Source organism: Balaenoptera musculus, chromosome 12 (genome assembly GCF_009873245.2).
Source record: "Balaenoptera musculus isolate JJ_BM4_2016_0621 chromosome 12, mBalMus1.pri.v3, whole genome shotgun sequence".
In the NCBI taxonomy this organism is placed as follows: domain Eukaryota; kingdom Metazoa; phylum Chordata; class Mammalia; order Artiodactyla; family Balaenopteridae; genus Balaenoptera; species Balaenoptera musculus.
Genome location: NC_045796.1, coordinates 51,496,903 through 51,524,332, shown reverse-complemented (window position 1 = coordinate 51,524,332; position 27,430 = coordinate 51,496,903). Strand labels below are relative to the sequence as shown.

At 39.8% G+C, this 27,430-nt stretch overlaps 1 protein-coding gene across 4 annotated transcripts in view; it reads left to right on the top strand.

The window, feature by feature from the left end:
- Positions 1–27,430, top strand: part of ARMC2 (armadillo repeat containing 2) — a 249,466-nt gene that overhangs the window by 170,881 nt on the left and 51,155 nt on the right. For all 4 annotated transcript variants that reach the window (XM_036872252.1, XM_036872251.1, XM_036872253.1 and 1 more), the window contains 5 exons: positions 8,882–8,958; positions 13,315–13,413; positions 17,605–17,780; positions 23,043–23,145; positions 24,827–25,050. In XM_036872252.1, coding sequence (XP_036728147.1) covers positions 8,882–8,958; positions 13,315–13,413; positions 17,605–17,780; positions 23,043–23,145; positions 24,827–25,050 — 679 coding nt within the window. The remainder of the gene's footprint in view (positions 1–8,881; positions 8,959–13,314; positions 13,414–17,604; positions 17,781–23,042; positions 23,146–24,826; positions 25,051–27,430) is intronic.

Sequence of the window (27,430 nt, the reverse complement as noted above, 5' to 3'; positions counted from 1 at the left end):
AAATAACAGACCTGGTGGATGGATATTCAGGAAAACTAAAGTTGAAGCTACTGAGAACCCCAGTTCTCTCCCTCCATGGACCATTTTCATTCTTCAACAAATACATGGCTCTGTTTCAAGATAAATAATGTTAGCACAAGAGTTAACATGGAACTTGAGCATGGGCTTTGTAAGGAACATAACAAAAGACAGATGAAGGAAATGGATCGCAAAAGGAACTACCCTCCAAGAATAAGGAGAGTTAAAACAATTGTCCATAGTGTCAAAGAAATTATAGATAATGTTGTTACCCTCTTTTTAAAAAAAGAGGAAAAGAGCTCTTTGTTGGGTTATAAGAATTCAAATTAGAGATTTTAAGCCCACATAAAGAATGAAAATATGCTCACATTTCTCAAAAAAGAAATGAAAGAAAAATGTATAAACATGGAGAGAAAAGCCACATTAGAAATTAAAAGTGAGAATAAAAGCAGCTGAAAATGCAATCAGACATGGTGGATAAGCTAGAGGAAATCATACATAAAGAAATGAATAAGAAAATAGAAAAATGATCAGAGAGATTGAGATGGGTATGGAAGGAATGACACTTGTATTCCTGAAGAGGAAAGTCGTCCTCGTCCTCCCCCTCCCCCTCCCCCTCCTCCATCTTACTTTGACTAAGTGCTAGGCACTCTTCCAAGTGATTTACATGTATTAACTCATTTAATATTCACAACAACCCACTGAGAATGGCAGAGATAATGAAAAGAAAAATATCAACATGATAGAAGACAACTTTCTGAAATAAAGATTTGAATCTGAAGCTCAAATGGACACATCATGTCCCAACAAAATTTGATATGGAATAATCCACACTAAGACATCTCCAATAGTGCTCAGCACTGGAATACTACCCAGTACATAGTACAGACTCCATTAGTAATTGTTGATTGGGTGGGTAAATGCGAGAAGGTATCCTATGGCCATCAGGCTGAACAAGCAAGTCACATAGAAGGAAAAAAAGGCAGGCTGCCTCTGGCTTTGTTAGAGCTCCTCTCGGTGCCAGAAGACAGTGGAGTAAGGCTTATGAAGTCCTAAGTACAAGAAGGATAACCCAAGAATTATATTGCCAGCCAAGTTCCTTCAGCAAAAAGGCAACAGACATTTTCAAATGCGAATGCATTTGGGGACTATGGTACTCATGCACTTTCTAGAAAACTTTTTGACAACAAAATGATGAGTCAAAATTCAGAACTTAAATGGAGAAGCTATGGTAAAAGCATTCATGGTGAGTACTGACTTTGTTTTCATACTGAATTAAAGCTAAACAACTCTGAAAACGATGGTTACGGAACAGAAACCTTGACAGTGTGATATTAGCATAAAGAACCAAAACTGGTACTTGGGAGGAAGTGTGAGTACTAATTGCTTCACTTCATAGTAGGGAATAGATTTGTCAGTAGCTACAGTCTGAAATTGAAATATATAGTTAAAAAAGAGTGATTTCAGCCTCCTAATGTTTTTCATTCTTTTCTTAACTTTAGAGAGATCTTTTAGAAACTAATGTCTCTTGTGAAGACCCATTCATCTGAAGTTCTACAATTCCTTCAGTTTCACCTCAATTTCTGTTTCTCTGTCATATTCAAGTAAAATTTATACTTCATACTTTTTAATTACAATGACACATATGGTGTGATCCCATTTATATGTATCTTTTATCTGCCCTTCCCGCCAAGTCGCCCTTCTGTTCTTTCATTCTTTTATCTTTTCATCTGAATATATGTAAAATATGTCTGGAATGATGTTTGCCACATATTAACGATATTTATTTCTGGATGGTGGGATCTTAGATGGTTTTCTAAATCTTCTTTGTACTTCTTATATTGCCTGGCCTTAAAAAATAATAAATATATCATTTTTTTCAAAAATAATGAAGTCATTATTCTTTTAAGAAATTAAGTAAATGTGGCTGAGAAACTGTTTGCATTTGGAAAAGACAGTCATTGATCAAAATGACTTTGTAGAATCCCACCTTATTTGACAGCTTCCATTCGATAAGAATTTGTTGATAAGCAAAGCCCTGCGCTAGCGGGGTTGGGAGATACACACATGGACCCTGTCCATGAGAACCTTACCAGCATGTCAGGCTCTGAGGCTCAAGTGTGGTTCCTAGACCAGCAGCATCAGTATCACCTGGGAGCTTGTTAGAAATGCAGGATCTCACGCTCCACCCCAGACCTGCTGAATTAGAATCTGCATTTTTATAAGGTATCCAAGTGATTTGAATTCACACAGAGTTTTAGAAGCACTGTTCAATGATTGACTCTAATGCTGGAGGAATGAAAGGAGAATTGAAAGAAAGCGCCTTGGGAGTTTAGAGGTTGAGAGCACCTAACTCTGACTTAAAAGATCAGGGAAGTTTCCTGGGGTCTGTGGAGTTTGGGATGCCCCTTGTGGCTGGTTTTCAATAGAGGTGGGGCTCTGTGTTCTTTGCTAAAGGAACAGCATAAGCAGAGGGGGGATTTGACTTGGTGGTGGCAGGTTCACAGAAAGGCAGATGGCCCAGTGTAGCGGAAGCATGGGTCCTGAGGCTGTAGACTACGTGGAGCGCTGAGAGGTTTTCAGGAGAGTGACGCTGGCAGCCGCGTGAAGGAAGATTGGAGACGGGAGAGCAGTAGCAGTTCTGGTGGGAGATGGCGATGTGTGAGCTGGAGCAGCCCACTAGGACATTGGGATGGAGAGCAGATCGTGGAAACCGGTGTGGAATCATTTCCACAGTAACGCCACGGAAGAGGGTAGTGCCAGCAACTCTCCCCTGTGCTGAAGTACCCGTAGCTGCCACGGTGAAAAGTTACAGTGCTCTTCACGTGAGGCGCCTTGAAACTGGAGCTGTGAAGGTGAAGGGGAGCGTGAAACTGTGGGCTTTTACTCTAAGCTAAGGGAATTTAAGCCTAACTAAGTTAAGCTAATGTGGTTAGCTACAAAGCAGTGTCTAATCAAGTTTCTGCATATAGAACTTGAGTAATAACCAGTTAGTGATCATTGAAAAAGGTACAAGAATATATGCATAATCTTTAAAAATGTATATTTTAAATGTTGGACCACCAACCCAATGCTATGGTTACCTTGGAGGACTTTATCAAAATTTTGATCTTAGGACCATTCCTTTAAAATCATGTTCTTTAATTTCACTGTGTTTCTATTTAACCATTTAAGTCGAATTCTATTTTAGTGTTATTAAGACAGAGTGCTGATGTCTAGAAACTGTGTATCTGGTGTTTCAGGCTAAGAAGACATGATAAAGGGACCACCACCTTTTGGTGGTGGTATTCTTAAATTGCAGTAAAAAAATCAAAGAAACTGCAAAGCAGGGGCCAGCAAACTAAGGCCCATGGGCCAAATCCAGCCTACTACCTGTTTTTGTAAATAAAGTTTTATTGGAACACAGCCACGCCCATTCATTTACCTACTGTCCCTGGCTGCTTTCACACTATAGCCACAGAACTGAGTAGTTGTGACAGAGACTGAGTGACTGCAGAGCCTAAGATATTTACTACCTGACTTGAATCTATACAACTTGAATCTAATTCTAAAAGTGAAGTGTCATCTTCTTAGGTCAAGGAAAATGTTAGCTCAAATTTCCTAAATTTCTTTTTATCATATATATCCTTTAAAATTTCCTTTTCCATTTTTTTACATGTAATTTTTTACCAAATGGAAATAAATTTATTATATATTTTTTAAATTCTAAATCCTACCATTTAGTCTGCTTCTTAATATCTTTTTAGCTATTGCTCCAGAGAGGAGGGTCAACAAACTATAGCCCTGGAGCAAGATCTGGCCAGCCATCTGTTTGTTTGTTTGTTTGTTTGTTTTACAGCCTTAAGCAAGAATTTTTTTCTGCATTTAAAAGTCATTACATTTTAAATGGTTACAAGAAAGTACCTACATTAATAGCCTCTTTTTGCCACTTGGGCCCACAAAGTGTAAAATATATACTGTCTGGCTCTTTAAGAAAAAGTTGCTGACCCCTGACTAAAGAACCTCAGTCATAATAATTGGAAGAACTGTCTGAATTATAGCAAAATCTGAATTTTGGAATACTTTTTTTTTTAATTAATTAATTAATTAATTTATGGCTGTGTGGGGTCTTCATTTCTGTGCGAGGGCTTTCTCTAGTGTGGCAAGCGGGGGCCACTCTTCATCGCGGTGCACAGGCCTCTCACTATCGGCGGCCTCTCTTGTTGCGGAGCACAGGCTCCAGACGCGGCAGGCTCAGTAAATTGTGGCTCACGGGCCCAGTTGCTCCGCGGCATGAGGGATCTTCCCAGACCAGGGCTCGAACCCGTGTCCCCTGCATTGGCAGGCAGATTCTCAACCACTGCGCCACCAGGGAAGCCCCTGGAATACTTTTAAAGAAATATACTTTTCTTTCTTTGGAGTGTAAGTGATCCAGAAGTAGATGTGGCCAATGTGACTGATGCACGGATGGGCAGTAGTAACTCAGTCAGTGTATGACGTTGCCTTGGCTACAGAGCTTGGTTCTGGTTGTTCAGAGTGAAAGGTGGGACTCTTGTTAATGATTTGGAAGAGAGGACCTTGTTTTTGCTCTGAAACATGTGGGCTACAGCAGAGAGACCTGGGAGTGCCATACCCACTCTGCTTTCCTCAGGACTCCAACCTGATTACAGATGGAACCAGAGGAAGGGCAGAGCTAAGAGAATTGCAGAAAGATGGAGCCAGTGCCCTGATCACACCACACCTAAAACCCACCCCTAATGCTTGACTTTTGGGTTACATGAGCCAATAACTTCCATTTACTGTTTAAGTCAGTTAGAATTAGGTTTCTGTTATTTGTAGATGAAGATATCCTAATGAAATGGTCTTATTCTGGCTTTAAGAAGGATTTCACAAAGAGCTTTAAAGAATATTTTCTGGAATTGTTTTATTCTTGATACATCAAAAGATATTCCAAAGAAAAATTTATTTATGGTCCTTTAACAGCATGGAACAGAAAGCTGAGAAGAAGACAATTATACTGGATGATTGAATCAAGATCTAGAAACATTAATAGACAGAAACCCTTTGCCAAGTATAATACTGAAATTTAATAAGAAGAGTCCAACATAGATGGTGTGAAATCTGCCTTTAGCTGCATATGGAAGAAAAGACGAGAATTGACCAACACTGTGATGTGACCACCAAAACCGCTCACGCAGTTTTAGGCTGCATCATTTAGAAGCTCTCCTCTTTGCTCCTCAGGCCATACCTTTAGCTCAGTGCTGGGTTCCAGACAAACTGACACTCACTCTGAGTAACTGAACAGGCTGACGAAGAGATTTGATGAGGAACAGTTGAAGGGACTGGAGTTTGTTAATGACAACAGTGATGACAGCCATGATAATAGTAAACACTTGCTGAGTATTTACTGTGTGCCTGGAACTGTGCTAAGCGATTCCACGTCACGTCGTTTAATCCTCACAACAGCCTTACGTTGAGGGGCACTGTTATTTACCACCCCCTCATATGCAGATAAGGAAACCAAAGCTTAGGTTAAAAACTTAACCCGAGGTCACACAGCTAAGAAGTGGCGGAACCATAGGATTTAAGCCATAGGAGGTGAACTTAAGTGGTGACCACGACATACTTAAATATTTGAAGGATGGTCAAGAGGAAGAAGGATAAAGATTTGTTTCATTAGTAGAACCAAGATCAATGGGTAGCAGTTACAGTGAGACAGTTCTTCTTTGAGTACAAGGGCATCTAGTCTTTAGCAGAGAGGGAATTTCTTTTCTGGATGCCTCTCTCCCCGCTTCATGCTTTCTGTGGGTCCTGAGCTGCACTGCTCCACAGAAACCCTGTTAGGCTTACCCTCGCCAGACCGGACAGTTCTTCCTCCGTCCTCATTTTCCTGGACCTGTCAATCATGCTCACTTTCTCAACATGCTGGATGGCATGAGAGCATATTTTCTCTGTCTTCTTGATTTGGACTCCTTTTCCTATTTCTGTCCTTTACCTGTGACTATCTGAGACAAGGCCGTGTCCTGAGATTCTGGTCTTTGAGCCACTCTTCTGATAACTCTAGTCCCAGTGTCCTGCTTTGACTTTTAACGGAGCTCCTTTCCCGATTTCCACATCTCCTTTGCTGATGCTCCGTTTTTCATCAGAAGCTCAACATGGCAAAACAGAGACCTGCTTTACCCTTCAAACTGTGCTGCTCCCTAACCTCCCCATTTCTGTTATGGCAACCCTGCTGTCCTGTTCCTCCAGGTCTGCCTTTTCATCTTTCTTCTGCCTGAAATCATCCACCGAATCCTATCAACTGTTCATTTATAGGGTCTCTTGAACTGTTCTACTTCTCCAGTCCCACTATCACCTTCAAAGAATTAGTCCTTGTTACCTCCCTCCAAGTCTCCTAAATACTTTTGTCATCACATAACTCCAATCTCACCATTTCCTCGTATAAGAACCTAGGACAGATCCTTAGTGCCCATCTAATTGGGGTCCATTGATCCAACCCGAAGTTTCAGACGGCTGTTCCGATACCTGCCAGCAGAAACCTATTCCTAAATTGCTGGCCCTGTGCAAGTTACCTCCTTACCCTACCCACCAGGCTTCTCATGCGCCTCTTACCTTCACTCTGCTACTTCCCCCCAACTGAGAGCAGTGTTGTCATTTGTTTGGTTTGACTTTTATCCTTTTAAGTCCCACCCTGTGGTCCACTTCTCCCCCTCAGTGATCACTTCCTCTCTCACGTCCCTGCTGGTCCTGTCACCTGCTGAATTTCACGTTCTAGTATTTGATTAGAGAATCCATTGAGAATTTTTCCATTAAAAAAAAAAAAAAAAACTTCTTTAGTTCCTCAAAGTAGATTTTAAACTTCTGGGCAATGTCTTACACGTTCTTTATCACAGTAACACCCAGCACTGGGCTGCTCAGACAGGTGCTTGTTGACTCGGAACAAAAGAGAGAAAAGAATATTGACAATTTAATTAAGTTCTTCAAACGTACCAGTCACTGTGCTAAGTAGAGGCATTGCCCTCATTTTAAGAAAAGGAAAACAAGGCCAAGAGGTTAAGTAACTTACCAAGGCCACATGGCTGACAATACTTGGCCCAGGATTTGACCCCAGGGTAGTTTGGGTCCAGAGCCTGCACACTCAACCACTGTACCGTGATGGTCACACAGAGGATTAGTGGATGCCAACCCTTGCTCTTCTTGAGAACCAGTAGGACCCAGCGCTGTCAAGGTTTGGTATTTGATAAGAAGGACCCTTCTTAACCGCCCCTCCAAATGGGGACACACAAATGTGGTACTTACGGAGGCAGCCTCATCACGGCCATGTCCTTCAGGGAGGATGGATCAGGGACTTGCATTAGATGTAAACTATCCTGCTTGATTTCAGTAGCTGTTTAGGACCATAATGAAAAGAAAGGCTTGTCTTTATGGTCCTCAAACTTTCTTGTTATTTCTAGAATTGAAGTCTGGGAACTTCCTTGGCCTTACACCCTGCCAAACTTTTGGTATTTTACCTTTTCATAGAGTTGATTTTCTTTATTTCTGTCTTCTTTGAGATCTCCATTTGCGTCTCTACGCTGAGAGTGTTTGACAGAAGGATCCCATCCCCATTTCTTTCTTGGATTGGCCAGAACATCTTGCTACCAGATCTATGATTTTACTGTATATAAAAATAAAGCAATTGTTTCAGAGTATTAAATAATTAGACCCTTTTGGGGAGAGTAACTCGATCTTTTCTCTATTGTACGATAAAAGGAAGTGTTAAATCAAGTGTTTTTTTAAAAAAGGAAATGTTTATGGAAAAAACGATATTTGGAGAAACGAATTCTTGGGGCAGTAGTCAAGGCCAAGGGCCAAGACGCAGCACTGAACATTTGCTGCGGATCTCACTACACAGGAAGCAGGAGCAGTGGACAGCCACAGATGTTCATGGGTGACCCTGGCCACATGAGTGTGCATTCTTTATGATTTTTGTGGCAAATATTATATTTGATGGTAAAAATGAAATTTTTGTTGTAAAACTTGCACTATTATTCTCTCAGTAGTTTTTTTTTTTTTAACCTTGGAATTTTGTACAGATATTTAAAAGTAAGTGTTTTAAGTATCAGCTCTAGCTAAAGAGAAGTTATGTCCTTCATAGACCATCTCTACATTGTATATAAGCTTCAAAACCAAACCAAACCCAGGCATATAATCCTGCTGTTGGCCAGCCACCAAATTTTCATTCGAAACACAAAATATTTGTCATCTGGGGACTGCTTGAATTTACCTTCGATTTTTTATCATGTCAAATATTTCTTTAAAAAATTTTTTTTAGAGAATATTAATTTAATTAATTTTAAAATTATAAAATGGAGACAGGAGACTTAGTGATTTGGTGGAAAGAGCAGTGAATTGGAAAAATGAGACGTGGGTTCCAGATCTGACCCTGCTGTGTGATCCTTTCCACATCTGACCAATTTGGGAACAGTCTTCTTGCCTGCAGCACGTGTGTACCAGAGTGTGAGGGAAAGAGGTCTCTCCCAGCCCCTAACCACTACTAGGCTTTTGTGATTCAAGCATACCAGAGTTCTTTCTTATTGCAACAGTGACCTCTTGTGGTGTAGATCCTTAATCAGTTTTTTTGATTTGCAAAATAAACTTTGGATTTATTTTGTTGTTCTTTCTAGTAGCTGTATTTCATATTGTAAAGCAAATCTGACTTGTCTTTAAAAGACAAATCTCAGTTGAAAATCAGAGGTTGATTTAAATGAGATATGGAGTACCAAACTCCATTTCTGGTTTCTTCAGAAATTATATTTAGCCAACTCTTGACTCTTGACACTTACAAAAAGAGAACTGCTTTGGCTTTTGTGCTGAGTGTTGTGTGTATTCCTCTTCCTCCCAGGGACCAGGGGAAGAGGCGTTCAAGGGCCTCCTTATGCTCCCGAAGCTCAGACCGGAGCAGGCTAGACACCAAAACAGGTGAGGCTCCCGTGTTCTTAGAGGTCCCCGGCACTCCTTCATCTTATCCTCAGAATCTCCGTCTGTAGGATAATCATTTGCACTAAAGATGTCTGATGTTGGCTCACTCTTTGAAAATTCCAGGAACTTAGTCTAGCTTGGTCACACGTCAGCATTTATTTTGATAAATTTTTATTATTTTCACAACAGTCTTAGCACTCTTACCGTTACCCAGCTCTAGTGCCTCAAACATCTGTAGATTACAATCTTAACGACTGCACAGAAATTATTTTGTAAAAGCACTTGGAAGGTTGCAAAACTTGACATCCACATTGTTCTTAAGTTCAATACTTGAGTCAAAATCATGGCTCCCTTAAATGAAACTATATTAACTATATGAAATCAGCCCTTTGCAACTTTAAACTGTTTGAGAAAGTATATAACAATATAAATCACAGGCTAGAAATGCTGCAAAATGTATTCATACAATGGAACATAGCAGTTAGAAAAATGAACCAGAGCACATTTATAATATTGAATGAAATGACTACAAACATAACATTACATGAAAAAATTAAGTTGGAAAAACAATGACATGTGTTGTTTATGGTTACAGCTCTATGTGGTAAACATGTAAAGTCAAGCATGATAAAAATAATCATTCAATTTAGCGTGGTGGTAACCCCTGGGGAGGGGAATGGACGGGGTAGGCACACAGAGAGCATTAACAATATCTGTAATGTTTATTCCTTTGAAATAAGGAGGAGAATGAAAATACAGTTGGTGTTTGACCAAACTATTTGTGGGTACACAGGTGTTTGTTATGTTCTTCATACTTTTTTTTTGGTGCACATGAACTTTTATGAAACCAAACTAATATTCAGTTCAAAAATATTTTATTACCTTCAGAACTAATTTCTTATCAATCAAATGACTTTTGTGACCAGTGGGAATTTCTGTAGTACTCAGGAAAATCTTAGACTGATTTCCGCATCAGCATTGTTGCTAAGCATCTTACGTGTACATGCTAAAAACAGCAGCCAATAAACATTGTGTCAAGTTTTTGTGTCCAGAACTCGAAGCTGCGGTTAAGAACTATAACAACTGAGACAGCAGAATCTTCAAAAACATGCTGAAATTTCTGCTTGACTTACCCAATTTCCTGTTGAATCATAATTTTTATATTTAGCAAACTGTGAACCTAGATGAAAGTGCTTTCTAAATGGGTTGTTGCCCAGGACTGAGACAAACTGTATTTATTTGTCATCTGTGGATCTTAAAAAGTAGTCACATGACTCCAGGCTTCAGTTTCTAGGGTAGAAGCTGGGTTAGTGTATAAAATGGGGTTTTTGTGGAGAGCAGAGTTGGAGGAGGTGTGTGAGGTGAAAGGCCGTAGCCAGACACCCCTGCTCGCACAGGGGTTCCTGGGAGAGGGTTGAAAGCAGACTTACACCACGGTGTCTGGCAAACTTCTGTTCTGAGAAGAAACAAGTCTCAGAAACATTCAGAAGGGCCTACGAGGGCCTTTCCTTTCCAAAGGCTAAATAAACTGCTCTGTGATTTCTGACTCACCCCTGTAATTCAGCTCTTCCTGGGGTGAACGTGTTATCAGTCTTGTTTGTCCTGACAAACGGTTTGATAATCGTGGTTTCTCATAGAGCGGTCCTGCTAAAGAGCGTGTCGCATAGAAGGTGAAAAGGCTGATCTGAACTGATTGGACTTGAAGTCTGTATTTCTAATAGATTTAAGTGTGTCATAAATAGCTGTCTATTATATTTTTTGCCTGGCTTATTATCTCCTGGCTTTCCCCTTGCCTTGATATATGTTGAATTTATTCGCATACTTTGGACTTTGATTATGTCTGATACCTGGGAATATGAGCCACTATGGCTTTTTCATATTGCTTGAATAGTCATGTTTACTTTTAGGATCCATAACCATAATTTATCAATGTTAGGGAAGATTCATAAAAGTAATAATCCAAAAGATGGAGATGGTGGTCTGCAATCCTTTTCCTGCAATTCTGAAACCCCAAAAGCTCTGAAAGCTGAAATACTGCACAAACTCATTTAGTGGCAATGCCTGACCTGCACTGATGGGAAGTCAGTTATAGCCTTTGTTTCTTCAGTGTGAGTATTCACATGTTTCGCTGCAGGGTGCTGCCTCAGGAGAGCCCACTGGTGGTGGTATGTCATGCAGTGTGGGCACCATATTGCCTTTACTCAAATTCAGAATTTTCTGAATACCCAACCACGTCTGGTCCCAAAGGTTTTGGCTAGGGGATTGTGAACTGATATGGACTGGTTTTGTCCTAAAGACAATTCAACTATGTGTTTTGGTGAATTCTTCCTTTTGGGTTGGGCAGATTCTGTGCAACCTTGCTATTAAAACCATCGACAGCACCTACATTGTTTAATAACAGCTTTGTTGACATCCTTTCTATCTGCTTCTGCTGCTCAAATGCTCTTCATGCCCAGTGTGCATCGGCCCCTCTTGAGATAAGGAAGGTTTGATAAAAGCAAGCCTGGACTTACGGCAGCTGGCGGGTGGCCGTTTCCAGTGCGGAGTGTCAGGGAAAGGCCTGTACACTGGGCGGGAGAGCTGTCCAGGTTCTCCTGGGTGACGTCACCACTGCTGGGAAAATTGAATATGTGTTGTGTATATTTTTTCTCAAGAGTAATACAAGTACATGAGAGGTTTTGGAAAATACAGGAGCACATAAAAGAAGTTAATAACCCGTAATCCCAATACTTGGAGATGCTCATTGTTACCCCATTTTACAGAGGGAAAGTGAAGCAACTTGCCCAAAGTCAGCTAGTAGGTGACAGAGCTAGGACTCAAACCCAGACAGTGACTCTAGAACCAGTGCTCTTAACAGGCTTCCCTGGTCAGCTTGTCTTGGTTTTGAGTTAAAACACCCTAAAAATATACAGGCCACACACCCTTTCACTACTCTGTCTCTCTCTGCAGAACCCTCTGATTGCCCCTATGGTTTCTAACTCTCCATGTGACATTTTTAGGGTCCAGGCACCCACTGCGGGGGCACTTAATTGGTACCAGGTCCGCTCTAAGCAGATGCGGACTCCCTGAACCAGTATAGGTTGGGTGCCAGGTGAGGGCCTTAGGGGGTGGCCTTCAGAGAAGGAAGGCTGAGGATTTTGTCTGTAGCACTGCTTCTGAGTGCCCGGCACAGTGGTGCCCCCTCCGGCTAGACTGTCAGTGTTTTAGACCTGGAGATCTTGCCTGCGTGAAGTGTAATCATGATTTGCAGTTTCTAATGTGATTTACATTTCTCCCTGAAGTTACCTTCTAGTTTTCCAGTTTGCTTCAGGGCAGAATGGCCCTGAAGAGGTCAAGTGCAAGGGCTGTTTAGCTCTATGACCTTGGGCAGGTAACTTAATAACCCTGAGCCCCACTTTCTTCATCTGGAAAATAGTGACAGTTTGGGGACCTCCTCATAGTGTGACAAAAATTAAATACAGGCCTGCTGGATCTAAAGTACACAAGCTGTGGGAGCTATTACTCTTCCACAGCCTGCGTCGTCAGTCAGCATCTCTTCTCGGTGATCTGGTGACATCATACAGCCCGATACACTTCAGACAGTGATGATCTGTTTGTTGGTTTTCTGATCAGGGAGGTGAAATCCATATTGATTGAGTGTCACTAGATGCTAGGCACTGGGCTCAGAGCTTTGCCTATATCCTGTCTTTGAATTCTCATAACCCCGAAGGCAAATATTTTAATCTCTGTTTTGCTGATGAGGCTCAGAAAGGATAAGAAACCAGACCCCTGTCACCCAGTGCATCAGTAATGGAGTTGGGATTTGAACTGAGATCTGCCAGCACCCAGAGCTCGGGCTTCCCACTGCCCCACACAAAGCCACGGGCGTGAACAGCACTGGCCTCATGATAATGTGGACATTTTATCTTCTATAGAAAAAATAGTCCCTGCAAGCCTCCCTTTCAGAAAATTTCTCATTAAACATTTTCAAAATCCTTATTCTTTTCATATCGATAGTTTTCTGTTTATTTTATATTACAGAGGGATATGTTTAAGTAAAAAAAACAAACAAAAAAACCCAACTCCAATCTCTTTGCCTCACTGACAATAATTGCAACATTTACAAAGCTGAAGACTTTATGCAGTGTCCCAGAGTTTAAAGTTCTGATTTCTTTACATATCTATCTGAGTTTAATTTGGGATGAGTTGATTAGAAGAAATGTAGTTCTAATTAGAATTAGTTGGGCTTGGGGGGCAAAGCGTAATGTAATTCTAGAGTTTGTTAATTATAGGGATGGATAACAGTGTCTCATGGCGGTGCTCCAGTTATAACTCCTTTTTCATGGCTCTTTCTCCTCTTCTGGGTTTCTATTACAGACTCAAAACTCGACTTGCAAGAAAAGGATACAGAAATAGAAGTAGGTGAAGTCTTTTGGAATACAAGGATCGTACCGATTTTGCGTGAATTAGAAAAAGGTAAAAAAAAAAAAAAGTTGTTTTAAATTAAAAATATCTGCACTTATTTATATGTTCCTCATTGCCCTGATATTTTCAGCACACTTTGACTATCGTTTCTGTGAACATGTTCAAAAACAAATGAAGTCATCTATTTTATTTACCCAGTAGTGTATGTATTAGATATTATCAATACATGTAAACTTAATTTTCAGTGAGTAAAATTATACTTTAAATGCAGCAAAAGAACCTACTTCTGAAATTCCCTTTGGAATATAAATTATCACCTCCTCTTCCCAAGGAGATGCCAGTTTGAACACTCTTGAGTGGCAGTTCATGAAAAACGGTGAAAAATTAAAACAGATTTCAGGCCTCTGAAACTTTGACGAAGTCTCATAGACTGGCATCCTTGGCAGGTGTGCCTGTGGTTTTCTAGATCCAAACGTATACAGTCGGCCCTCCATGGCTGCAGGTTCCACACGCACAGATTCAACCAACTGCAAATGGAATTTTGATCCGTGGTTGTTTGAATTCGAGGATGCAGAACCCGCGGATACAGAGGGCCGACTACACTATGTCATTTTATACAAGGGACTTGAGCATCCACGGATTCTGGTATATGCAGGGGTCCTAGAACCAATCCCCTGTGGATCCTGAGGGAGGACTGTATGTCCTCTTTCCTAAGGTTGAGAATGCGTGTCAGGGAGGCCACTCAGAACAGGAAGTGGCCTGGGATATGCCCAACCCTTACACTCTGGAATGCCCCAGCAAGGAAGGCTCACAACCCATGGGTCTCTGCCAAGGTGACCTATGGAAAGCTTGACCTATGGAATGCCCACCCCTCCATCCCACCTTCTGCCCCCTTGCTGCTCCTCAGGGATTCCACTTCTGAAGTTGAAATGGGCTCCTCTGGAGCTGCAGTCCTGGCCCCAGGGCCAAGCCCAGTGCCTGGCCCACAGCACACATGAGGCCCTCACTAACAACTGTGGAATGAGTGCTCCTTGGATGAGCGAACCAGCATGGTAGCCGCCGGAAGAAGCCCTAGGAGAAGCAGGGTAAATGAGTCCTTCCCACCAACCAACCAGGGAAGTTGTGCAAAAGACCTACTTCCTTAAAGGTTCAAATGACCTCACCCCTCCTGGGCTCTCTGATGGTGCTTGGCAGTGTTTCTGGTTAATGTGGGAGCCCTGGATGGGGTTTCTGGTCCTGGTGCTGCTAACGAAGCAGATGGCTGGGAATCACCTGATCTCTGTGCACAGAGGTGCTCTAACCTGCCAGGTGAGGCATAGCTGAGGCTAGAACATCACCAAAGTCCACTGCAGCTCAAAACCCTGAGAATAAGACCATGATGACTTTGTCCCCTCTAGGGTCAATCATTTTCACCCTCATGATAGCCTGGTTAACGTTGGGTCCTTTATTTTGGGAGATGTGCCTAAAAACTAATGGGAAGAGCAATCAATCTGGGCAAAGGTTAAAGAAGAAAACATACCAGGAGGAGCACAGTGGGGAGGATAGGGGCAGCACAAAGGCCTTGGAGAAAGTCTTCAGCTTAAAGGATTTTAAGAGGGTTCTGAGGGCTCTGTCACCACAGGCACTAACAGAGAAGACTTAGCAGGAGTTTGGGATTTGAAATGTGGATGAATCTCCCTTCTTGGGGGATTATTAAATGCTGAAGGATGACATCTCTTCCATAGACAACTTTAAGAACAGCAAGTGGTGGTAGGACTAGGTTACTTGACCCTTTGAGATCTTTCCTTCCTCCCTCCCTCCTTCCCTCCCTCCCTCCCTCCCTTCTTTCTTTCTTTCTCTTACTTTTTATTTTGACATAATTTCAGACTTTTAGAAAAGTTGCAAGAATAGTACAAAGAAATCCTGTATGCTCTTCCCCCAGATTCCCAAAATATTAACATTTTACCACATAAGCTTTATCATTCTCTCTCTCCCTGCCTCCCTCTCTCCCTGCCTCCCTCTCTCCCTGCCTCCCTCTCTCCCTCTTGCTCTCTTTTTCTGTACCCACCCCCCCCAACACACACACACATTGTTTTTTTCCCTTTTTTGAACCATTTGAGAACAAGTTGCCATCATGATACCCCATATCCCTAAGTACTCTGGCATGTATTTTTAGAAACAAGGGCATTCTGTTACATATCTGGAAATTACAAACCTTATTCAGATTTTGCCAGTTATCCTAATGATTCCCTTTATAGAAAGAAAATACAGTTGTTTGTCATGTCTCTTTCATGATCTTGATGTATTTGAGGAGAACAGGCCAATTATTTTATAGACTGCCCCACAAATTGGGTTTGTCTGGTTTTTTCTCACGATCAGATGCTTATTAGGTGTTTGGGGCAGTGTGCAGCATGAGTGGTGCTGTGTCCTTCCCAGTGTATCCTATCAGGAGGCACGTGATGCTGATTTGGTCCTTTACTGGTGATGTGGATTTTGATCACTTGGGGAAGGTGGTGTCTGCCAGGCTTTTCCACTGTAAAATCACTGTTTTTCCCTTTCTAATTAATAGGTATCTTATGGGGAGAAGTTACTTTGAGTCTACCTTGCTTTCTGTTACTCATCAAACTTTCACCCACTAGCTTTAGCCCCTTGAGAATCTTGATAGCTCTTAGATTCAAGCCGTCTTTTGAGACTACATGGCAGTTATAACAGACCAACTGGTAGAAAGAGGTAATTTGATCAATAGTTTAAAATTTGACCCGGGAGCCTTCCTTTTTAATTTCTTTTAAGCTAAAACAGCTACTCTTAAGTAGAACCCACCAGGCTGAAGAGTTTGTGGAGGGAAGTATTAGAAAAATACCTTGAAGTCTACCCACTGCCACAGAGTAGCCCTCAGCCTGGACTTGGGGTTTGTGAAGAAACTGCCAGTAACAGAAGAATAAAACAACAAAACAAAACTATTTCTTACAGTAGAGCTCAGGTTTTTCCCTTTATTTAAAGTTAGTCTAAGTCATTTCCCATCAATTCATTTATTTAAGTGCATAACTGAGAGGCATGGAAGGTTACTTAGCTATTGAGGTTTAAAATTTTTTCTTAGATGTTATTGTTGAAAAGAGCTAAAAATGGCCTGAGTCATTTCCTTCTGCAGGCGCACACTTCCTCTATGCGGGCTTTCAAGAGCACATTATGGTATTTATTTAAGATTGGTTTCCTACTTTTAAATTTTGTGACGGAATCTATCAGAGATAATTTTCAACTGAATGCCTTATACCTTGGATCCTTATATTCCCCTCATGTTCTATTTTGTGTGCTACTTTTCTTCCTTGTATGCCTGTTGGTAGGGCTACCACTTTCAAAAATTGCTTTCCTCAGAATTCTAATTATAAAATGAAGTGGTCTAGGTCTCCCCTGTTTCCTAACTAAAGTCTTCTTTTTATTATCCTCTTTGCTAATACCCACCTCCAAATAATGGTGGATGTGGTGACGTTTTGAGATTTTGTTCCACTTGCACCTTCCTTTCTCAGATAATGAGCATTATTCTCAGAGGAAAATGTTGATCATCGTTTTTATCAATAGACATATTAGAAAATGAATCTGCATTAAGCTATGTTATAGGCTGTCAGTACAGTATTTTCACTGCACCATGCACTATCGGTACAAAGATGTGTCAGACATGGTTCCTACTCACTTAGCATGACATCTATTTGAGGGCATTGGGCATGTAACACAACATGCATATATATGTGAAAAATAACAGTATTTGTTGAATGTTGCATGGTACACCTTTTCTAGAGGAACCAGAAAGTAAACAGAGCCTTGAAGGACCAAAATCAGTAGGGGCGAGGGTAAGGAGAACATTCTGGGCCCTTGGAACTGTGTGGCAGAGGGTCGACGGCAGAGACGTGAGTGGAATGCTTCTGGGGCCCTGAGCAGAGCATTGGTGGGTGGCTCATCAGGAATAAAGGAGAGCAGCTGAGATAATGCAGTTCCACTTCTCAATACACTCTTTGAAAGGCTGTGTGTTTTAGATAAGCTAACTGATTAGTAAAGAAGTCAACATGGTAGGAGATGGAGCAACAAAATGGAAAAAAAAAATCAGGTAGATGGAAATGATAAGAAATGGAAAAAAAAGAAACATAGTTCAAGAATTTGAAGATGTCTGGGGAAATAATTTTGGGGTTTTACTTACACCATCTGTGTTTGACACACTTGTAAACTTGACCTCAATGAGTAAGTTCTGCTTTGCTCTCTTTGCCCTGACAGAAGAAAACATTGAAACGGTTTGTGCGGCTTGCACACAACTTCATCACGCTTTAGAGGAAGGAAACATGCTTGGAAGTAAATTTAAGAGAAGAAGTATTCTCCTGAAGACCCTATATAAACTAGTTGATGTTGGCTCAGACTTGCTGAGCCTTAAACTTGCAAAAATTATTCTAGCAGTAAGTTTTTCTTTCCTCTGGTCTCGTAGACTGTAGCACATAAAAGTTCTGTTTAATGCTTTATTTGTAAATGTTACAAAGAAGATTAGAAATGCAGTGTGTTCGTTTAGAATCTTGAAAAAAAATTAAGGTGGTAAACTGACATCCCAGAATTTTGACCAGAAAGTACCATCTAAGGAACTAAGGCTGAGTACAGATAAAATGTTCAAATAAACCCTTACACATGGACTGTGGCAAGGTTTTAAAAAAAAGTGACAACAGGCAAACACATTCAGAACAGTCGCTCAGGTAACCTGACTGGAGATCAGTATCGGAGAGCAGACTGTGGTTTCTGCCCTACGGTTTCTGCTGGGTGCTTGGTTCTATCACGTGATTTAATAAATAACTTCAGATAACTTGGGCTGTGGTCATAGTGGCCAGGTGCTTTATGAGGCCACGTGAAACAGAACCAGCTGCTTAGTGGTCATGGGAAGGTGGTCATAGAAGGCTCCTGTGAGGTGTTAGAAGAAAAGGCCAGACACCTTTAATAAAAGTCTGTAGAAGCTCTGTCTCAGACAAAATGATATCATTGTTTGAGTGCAGCCCTTTGTTGTCACAGCCATAAACAGTTGGAACCAAAAGATAAGACACAATTATTATAGACCGTTCTAAGAGAGCCGCTAAAACAAATGAATGAAGCTTTGTTTACCTGGTTTCATAAAAGTAAAAGCTATTAACACCCATAATTCATATAATTTAAAATCTTAAAGTACACAGTGAAGGTAAGTGTTGGCATACTTACTAATAGTTTAGTAAGGGTGCCCACTATTTCTTACTTTGAAGTATTTCATAAAGCAGAATATTCTGACTACATATTCTATGCAGTTTTTTGGAGAAGTATGTTCTTATTTAGCTGCCACCCTAAACTATTCACCCTCTTTGTAAAAACTATGATATGATATGTGATGCAGAAAGCAACATTTACTTGAAATAATGATTTCAGTAGTAGTTTAATCCCCTCTCATTGATGAAAATGGATCAGTTTTAATGAAACAGAAAGAACATAAACCACAGGGAGGATTTAAAGTCAGAAGTTATAAGTAGAGATGAAAAGATAACTGCACACTTGCCCAGTTCCTTCTCCAGCTCTGGATTTGGGGCACCTCCTGGCCCAGGAGACACCAGTGTGAGGCTGGAGGGCTCTACTGGTGTAGCTGCCCTGGGCTGGACCCAAGCAACCAGCTGCCCAGGGACTGCCCTTGTTTTTCATCCTAGACATTGTGCTCTGTACCAAGTAAGTAAATAAATAGAAGAGAGAGAGAAAGGAAGAAGGAAAATGCCATGAATTCGTTAATGCTCTGCAGAGAAAATATCATCTTGGTTATTAAAGGTGCCATTCAAATTAATTATATACATGGCACAATTTAAGTATTTTAGGGCAGAAGACTGCGATCTGCCAGGCAGTGAACACATTCTGAACGAAAAATATGTTTAGATAAAGCCCTCTCCGTGACACTGACCGCCTGGCTGAATCGGGCAAGACCGCTAGGCTACAGTCCAGAGTGCAGAGGTGGGTGGGCTGTCCTTTTTGATTGACTGTAGATGGCGGTCAGGATCAACCAACAAGTCCAACTTCCCATCTGCCACATGAATCTTCTATAATGCTCCAGGCAAGACATTGCTTCCCTTAGACCTTGGTAATGGGGTTCTATATAAATTTTTTTTAAAGGACATCATAAAAAGCTGTTGAAGAAAAAAAAAATTTGACAAAGAACTGAAGATAATAGGACTAAAATTTTTTTAAATAACTTCTGCTAATATTTTATCTACCAGTTTAATATTAGAATTCAGACATTTAAAATTATTTATAGTTTAAAAAAATCCAGTGAGTATAATGTTAGTTCTGATTTCTTGCATTCTTTGGTTAAATGGGGTTTGCCAGATAGCCATTTTCATCTTAACCTTTGTATCAAAAAAATCTTACAAAAATATATCTGCCTATTTTAAGATTTTTTTAGAGTACAAACATATATACAGTGTGAAAGCAACTACATTCAGGAAGGGAAGACAATCTAACATCCTATACAGGGGGAAAAACAGAAAAGAAATACCAGTATGTCAACAGTGACTATATATAGTGGCAGTGTTATGAGTGATTTTTAAACTTCCCTTTTCTTTAATTTTCCAAATTTGCTTTAAATAAAATAAACTCCTATGTTTAACATAAAGGTAAACTACCCCACTGCAAGAACCTACTTTGTGCCAGGGAATGAAAGTGAATAAAATAACCCCTGCCCTGCAGGCTGGCCATGTAGCAGGAGAGACAGAGAGTAAACAAAGTGCTAAAGGGACTGATGAGCACTGTGGGAAAAAAATAAAGCAGAGTAAAGGGAATGGCCTGTGTTGGGGGAAGTGCTGTTTTATATAGGGTAGTCTGTAGTCCTTGCATATAATTTAATGTTTTATTATCTTTTTTGTCTCAAAGTCATAATTTTACAGTTACCAAAAGAGAAGGTATAGGAATTTGCTTTGAATGTAAACTGACCTTATAGTAGGCCTGGAAATGGTGGGGTTTGTTGGGGGTTTTTTAATGAAAACTCTGATACCAGGTGTCCTTTTTTTTTTTTTTTTTTTTTTTTCCTTTCCCACTTTTCACTAAAAATATAAGACTTGGAGTGGGGAGTGAGGTTAGTTGTATTCATTCATTTATTAAACAAGTTTCACTAAGTACATAGCAGATGCTATGTTCCACATATAGAAAGAGTAACAAACCATGGTTTTGACCTCAAAGGCTCATAATGTAGTGGAAGATTGCCAACAGGTTAAAATATATTCCCAAATATAAAGGGCAATATATATTTCCATTGATACAGATTTTTTTTCTCTCTAGTCAGCTTTTTTTCCCTAGGTTTTTAAACACTTTAAAAATACCTAAACATTAAAAAAAATTTTTTTAAGTTTCCATTTCCTTTTTTCATCCTGAGAACAGAAAGAATTTCCATTCTGCGACGTGTGACAGTTTCTGAGCCTTCCATAACAGAGCTTCTCAGACTTGAATGTACACACGATCCCCTGGCAAAGTTGTAAAATGCAGATTCTGGTTCAATACGGTTGGTGGGGCCTGAGATTCTGCATTTCTAATACACACCCAGGTGATGCTGAGATGAGATGACGTGGCCTGTCTGAGGAGCAGACTCTTCAGTTGCAAAATGGGAATGACTACAGCTAATTTGCAGGGTTTGCTCTGAGATGCCATGAAAAGCGCTAGAGCAGAGGGGCAGACAGAAGCTGCTCCATGAATAATACTCACCTCCCCCTTTCTCTCCAGCTCAGGGCTGACTATGTTCACCTTGGTATTTCCTGTGGCAAACAGCACAGTGCCTGATACACAATAGGAGCTCAATAATATTTGTGGATCAAACATAGAATGAATCTTTAAAAAATATGTCTGACAAATTCCATTATCTTTTTTTTTTTTTTTACTAGCTGAAAACTCATTAATAAACAATATTGAGGGCTTCCCTGGTGGCGCAGTGGTTGGGAATCTGCCTGCCAATGCAGGGAACATGGGTTTGAGCCCTGGTCTGGGAAGATCCCACGTGCCGCGGAGCAACTAAGCCCGTGCACCACAACTACTGAGCCTGTGCTCTAGAGCCCACGAGCCACAACTACTGAAGCCCGCGTGCCACAACTACTGAAGCCCACATGCCTAGAGCCCATGCTCTGCTACAAGAGAAGCCACCGCAATGAGAAGCCCGCACACCGCAATGAAGGGTAGCCCCCCTTCGCTGCAACTAGAGGAATCCCGCGCGCAGCAATGAAGACCCAACACAGCCCTAAATAAATAAATAAATAAATAAATAAATAAATAAATAAATAAAATTTTAAAAATAAGTAAACAGTATTGAAGATAATTTTAAGGATACGTTTTTTCTAAAGGAATTTTTTCTTTTTTTTAGATTAATTATTTATTTTTAGCTGCGTTGGGTCTTCATTGCTGCGCGCGGGCTTTCCCTACTTGCGGCGAGCAGGGGCTACTCTTCGTTGCGGTGTGCGGGCTTCTCATTGTGGTGGCTTCTCTTGTTGTGGAGCACGGGCTCTAGGCACGTGGGCTCAGTAGTTGTGGCTCTAGAGTGCAGGCTCAGTAGTTATGACGCACGGACTTAGTTGCTCCGCAGCATGTGGGATCTTCCCAGAGCAGGGCTCGAACCTGTGTCCCCTGCATTGGCAGGCTTATTCTTAACCACTGTGCCACCAGGGAAGACCCTGTTTTTTTAAGGATACGTTTTAATGATAAAATAATGACCTATATGCCATCCTTTTCACACAGATATATTTATTTGTTTGGATGACCTCATTCCTACAAATATATTCTACAGTCTTGCAATGAGGGCACATAGTATTTCTATCTCACAGTAGGTTATGTCTTTTTATGCATGGTGTTCACTGTTATACTTTTGTGACTGCTTAATATGAATAGGATTGATGTTCCACAATTTATTAAACTATTCGCAAATGTTGGGCATTTAGGATTTTTTATTTTAATTTTTACTAATTTACATAAATATGCAGCTAATTTATACCATTTGATTCAGTCCTCCTATACTGTGTTTTTTTTTTAAACAGTATACTTCCTTATTGCTTAATTTACTTGAATATTTTTCTGTGATTAGAAGGTAATTTTAACCTTTGAACGTTACTTGCGATTTTCTCAAAGCATTCCAGAAATAGGCTTAAATACTGTAATAAATACATATGTATTATCTAATCAAAGAATATTACTTCTTCATTTTATTTTATACAAATGATAAATGTAATTGTACTTTTCCCCTTTCTTTTCTTTCCTTCACCTCCATGATGTATTCTTTTCTAGGTTAGTTTAATCTGAAATTTTAGTATCCATCTTCCTTTACTTTTGTGGAAAGCAATTACTCCATTTAATTAAATTTATCAACATCAGCCCCCCCCCCTTTTCCTCATATATTCTTTAAAAAGTAATAATTTCACATATAAGCATGAGACTTTATGAAGTAAGAAATAAAGGCTTATCATTAAAATGTGCTTACTCTAAATATCACTTATATTGTATTTACTATAAGTGAGTTAATTAGATACCATAGTTGGCAAATATGTGGCCAAAACTTTTGAAAGTTGATTTCCTTAGAACTTTTATTTATGTTTTAAAAATTCTCTTGCTGCACTTTTTAACTTAGATGTTTATGTTTAAAAATTATGGCATATCTTTATTTCCCTGCAGTGGAAATGTGATTTCTTTCTCTGCAGCTTAAAGTGAGTGGAAAGAATCTTCTTAGTGTCTGCAAGCTTATATTTAAAATTAGCAGGAGTGAGAAGAATGATTCTCTGATTCAAAATGATGGCATTCTGGGTGAGTATTATTCAGCACTACCATTGAGCAAATGTTGTACTTGAGTATGAATGAAAAGTTTGGAGAGCAAAGTTATAATTAATGATAGCTGGAATATTTTATTTTCTCATAATATGCAGAAGTTAGGTGATGCCTGTTTTTTCTCTGTCCTCTATGTTTTCCATGTTTCATTTAATGTATCCTTTGGAACCTAGGAGGATAGCCTGCTATTTTTTTTTAAATGCCTGTAGTAATAATATATAATTTATAAAGTGGTTCCTATTTAAAAATTCATTTCCTGGTCTTGGTTTTACTACTAGAAAAAATACATTTAATAGTGTTTGACATAATTGAAATGTTTGATCTTTTGATATAGTAGGAATGATTAAAACTGGGAAAACATCTATAACTGTTGTATAAAATTGACATCACAGTGTGTCAAATGTGTTTCAAATATGTAGGTAGAGAAATTATAATACATTCTAATTATCTAGCTAATAATATGTAATTCTTTATATACCCTTAAATAATTAAGTTGCTTAAATAGTTACCTAAGCAGAAATCTTTTATGAATTAGTATTGTTGATCTAAGGGAAGGCAGCAACATGGAAAAGACTTTAAGTCCTCTTTTTGCAACATAGGATAAATGGTCTTCTTCTTTTTTTTTTTTTTTTTTTTTTTAATCCCAGCAGACAGGGACAAAGCCAGTACTGAAAGATATTTCTAACACTGAATCAGCTCATTGAGAGTAACAGACTAAAAACAAAGAAAGGTTCTGACAGATGATCACATTGACATTAGTAAAAATTAATGTGAGACAGGCATGTTTAACTTTATCAGGGCTGCCTGGATTAATCCTAAAACCTAGTACTTGTATGTTATTTGGATGGATGTTCTTTAAGTTGTCTTGGGAAAGGGTGGATGCTATATTCGAAGCACCCCTTTCTACTGTTGAGATACTTTTAGAAGTTCCTATCTTGATTAGCTTTCCATTCATACAGCAACCAGTATATTCTTAAAGGTTTGTTGAAATTTAATTCTTAAATTGCTTTATTAGTTATTCTACAATAACTCAAACTGTTTGTAACCAAAAGTAAAGTTTGGCAAATATATATATATTCTTAAATTTTATTTATTTATTTATTTATTTATTTATTTATTTATGGCTGTGTTGGGTCTTTGTTTCTGTGCGAGGGCTTTCTCTAGTTGTGGCAAGCGGGGGCCACTCTTCATCGCGGTGTGCGGGCCTCTCATTATCGCGGCCTCTCTTGTTGCGGAGCACAGGCTCCAGACGCACAGGCTCAGTAATTGTGGCTCACGGGCCTAGTCGCTCCGCGGCATGTGGGATCTTCCCAGACCAGAGCTCGAACCCGTGTCCCCTGCATTGGCAGGCAGATTCTCAACCACTGCGAAGTTTGGCAAATATTAATAAGAGGCAAGGAATGGCACTCAGTTAAAAGAACACTTTCTTATTTACATATAGTAATCCCATCTTTTTGCTGTCATTACTGTTACAGAGATTTGTCTTAGCTAAAAGTAAGCTTTCCTCTTTATGCCATGTGAATAACTCTTCACAAGTATTTGAATGTAGGTTCTGGCTAACATTTTACAAATCGTATTTGATGTTCACATACAAGTGCTTTAATATCTCTCTTTCCAGCTGTTCTACTCATCCATTTGTAATAATTCATCTTTTTGACAGAATCATTATTGGAGGTCCTGAGAAGTGAAGAGCTGCAAGCTAACACCGAAGCTTTCTTATACTGCATGGGGGTGATCAAATTCATTTCTGGAAATCCAGGATTTCTTCATGAAATGATTGGCAAAGGTGCTGTTGAAATATTGATGAATTTGATGACGCAAATAAATGAGAACACCAAGAAATCTGGCACATGTTTGCCTAATTCAGGCCACTTGTTAGTCCAAGTAAGTATTTTACTTGAAAGAGTTAGACGTGTAAAGTTAGTCTTCATGTTGTCTAATACCACTTACCTGCCAGTGGGTGTAACAGGAAACAGGTGGGCTGTTATCTGTAGCCAGGTGAGGGTGCCCGGCCTCGGGGATCAGGGTGGCAGCCCTAGCCACACCTCTGCCCCCGTGTGTGCCCATTTCCTCTGGAAAGGCTGTTCCATGGCTTTTCACGGAGCAGGTCTCCAGCATGTAGACATCTATTTCCACTACCCTGCGGAGAAAGCAGGCCTGGAAGAATGAAAAATTAGCACCTCTTCAAAACAATTGCATGTTATAATCAGAATTTTAATAGGCAGAGTGTTAACTTTCAGAGTTTAAGACAGGTCTAGCCTGGAGATTGTTCATGATTTTTGGTAGCGTATATCATAAATATTGTATCTACAATAAAGAAAACAGAATTTAATGACACTGAGGGGACAGTTGTTGAGGGCGTGTGTAGACAGTGGTAGCAAAACCAGATACATTTAGTATGACCAGGGCAGGAAGAAAATATGTGTTAGAGTTTCATTACTTCTTTTGTGGCAGATTAAATTTCATAGTTGAATTATTTTCAGCTGCTTCAGTTCTCGTATTCTACTTTAGAAGAGATTTTACTCTTTAATAGCATTTGTATATCAGATAATAGCATCTTTGGTGTAATAATTGATGAGATTTGAAATGTGCTTGTCATTTAATGGGGCTTGATCAAGGACTGCATGCTCGAAGCCTTGGGGAAAGTGTGTTAAAAATTAGATTTAGGCCCTGCCTTAAAGATGCTTAAAGTGTATATGATAATTATTAATTTTGGACTTTGTGGTCTGTCTGCATTTCGAAAAAGACTCTGAAAACCTCCTTTAGTTATGAGTGATTCAGAATTCTACTGGATGTGCCATCTTTTGGCTAGGGAGACTTAAGAAACATTATTTTCATGCTGACAGTGTTATGGAGTTATTCAAAATTTTCCCTCAATGCAAATAGTTATTTGGGTTATATAATTATTATGTTTCTTGTTAAAATGCAAAAAAAAAAAAATAGTATGAGGAAGAGTGTAAAAATCACCTGAATTATTTTCACTCTTAGATAATCCACCTCCAACATTTTAGTAACCATTCTTCCATGCATTTTACATGCATACATATTATATATACTTACATATGTATAATTTTATATAATTCTTGCTTTTTATCATGAATTTCCTCTTTCTAATAGTTGTTTTTGCTTGTTTTCCATCACCCTCTTTTCCTCCTTGTTTCTCCTCCTGGTTCTCCCTGTTAGCCAATATTGTTCACACAGATGTGCTCAGCACCTTTTAATACACTCATAGATTTTCTTTTTTTTTTTTTTTAATACATTTATTTTTATTTATTTATTTTTGGCTGTGTTGGGTCTTCATTGCTGTGTGCGGGCTTTCTCTAGTTGTGGTGAGCGGGGGCTACTCTTCGCTGTGGTGTGCGGGCTTCTCATTGAGGTGGTTTCTCTTGTTGTGGATCACGTGGTCTAGGTACGCAGGCTTCAGTAGTTGTGGCGCACGGGCTTAGTTGCTCCGCAGCATGTGGGATCTTCCCGGACCAGGGCTCAAACCCATGTCACCTGCATTGGCAGGCAAATTCTTAACCACTGTGCCACCAGGGAAACCCCACTCATAGGTTTTCAAAAATGGAATATTCTGTGCACTTCTCTTTTCTCATTTAACAATACATAGTAAAAAACTCTATGGACTTATTCTTTTTATTGGCAGCATAATATTCTGTGATGAAGATGTACCTCAAATTCTCAACCATTCTTCCATTGAGATACTCTGCTTCTAATTTTTATGTAAAAGCTTTTGGAATTCTTGTCTTGTTTTAAAAAGCTCTTTCATATATATATAGTTGTCCCTCAGCATCCATGGGGGACCTGCCCCAGATACTAAAGTCCACAGATGCTCAGGTCCCATACTCGGTCCTCTGTATCCATGGATACAGTACACCGTCCATGGTTAGTTGAATCTGCAGATGCAGAACCTACAGATAGGAGTGCTGACTGGATATATGTATATGCATTTATATATTTATACATAATTTATAAATTTAAAAATATAAGCAAATATATAAATGTATTTGTATAGAATAAAAATATATAATTAAATTAGTTGGTATAAAGGAGAATTGAGTATTATTGTGACCAAAAATACATCAAATCCAGAGCTAGAACCTCTGGTATGCCAGTAAGTACAGTGCACTTCTCCCTGCGCTCCTCTCCTTTCCCTCTTCCCTTGCTTTGGCCTCCTCAAACGCAAACTGACTCAGTGGGTCAGATGCCCCTTTCTTGTCCCGACCTCCTTGCGTCCCTCTAGGGTGTGGGGGAAAGGGCACTG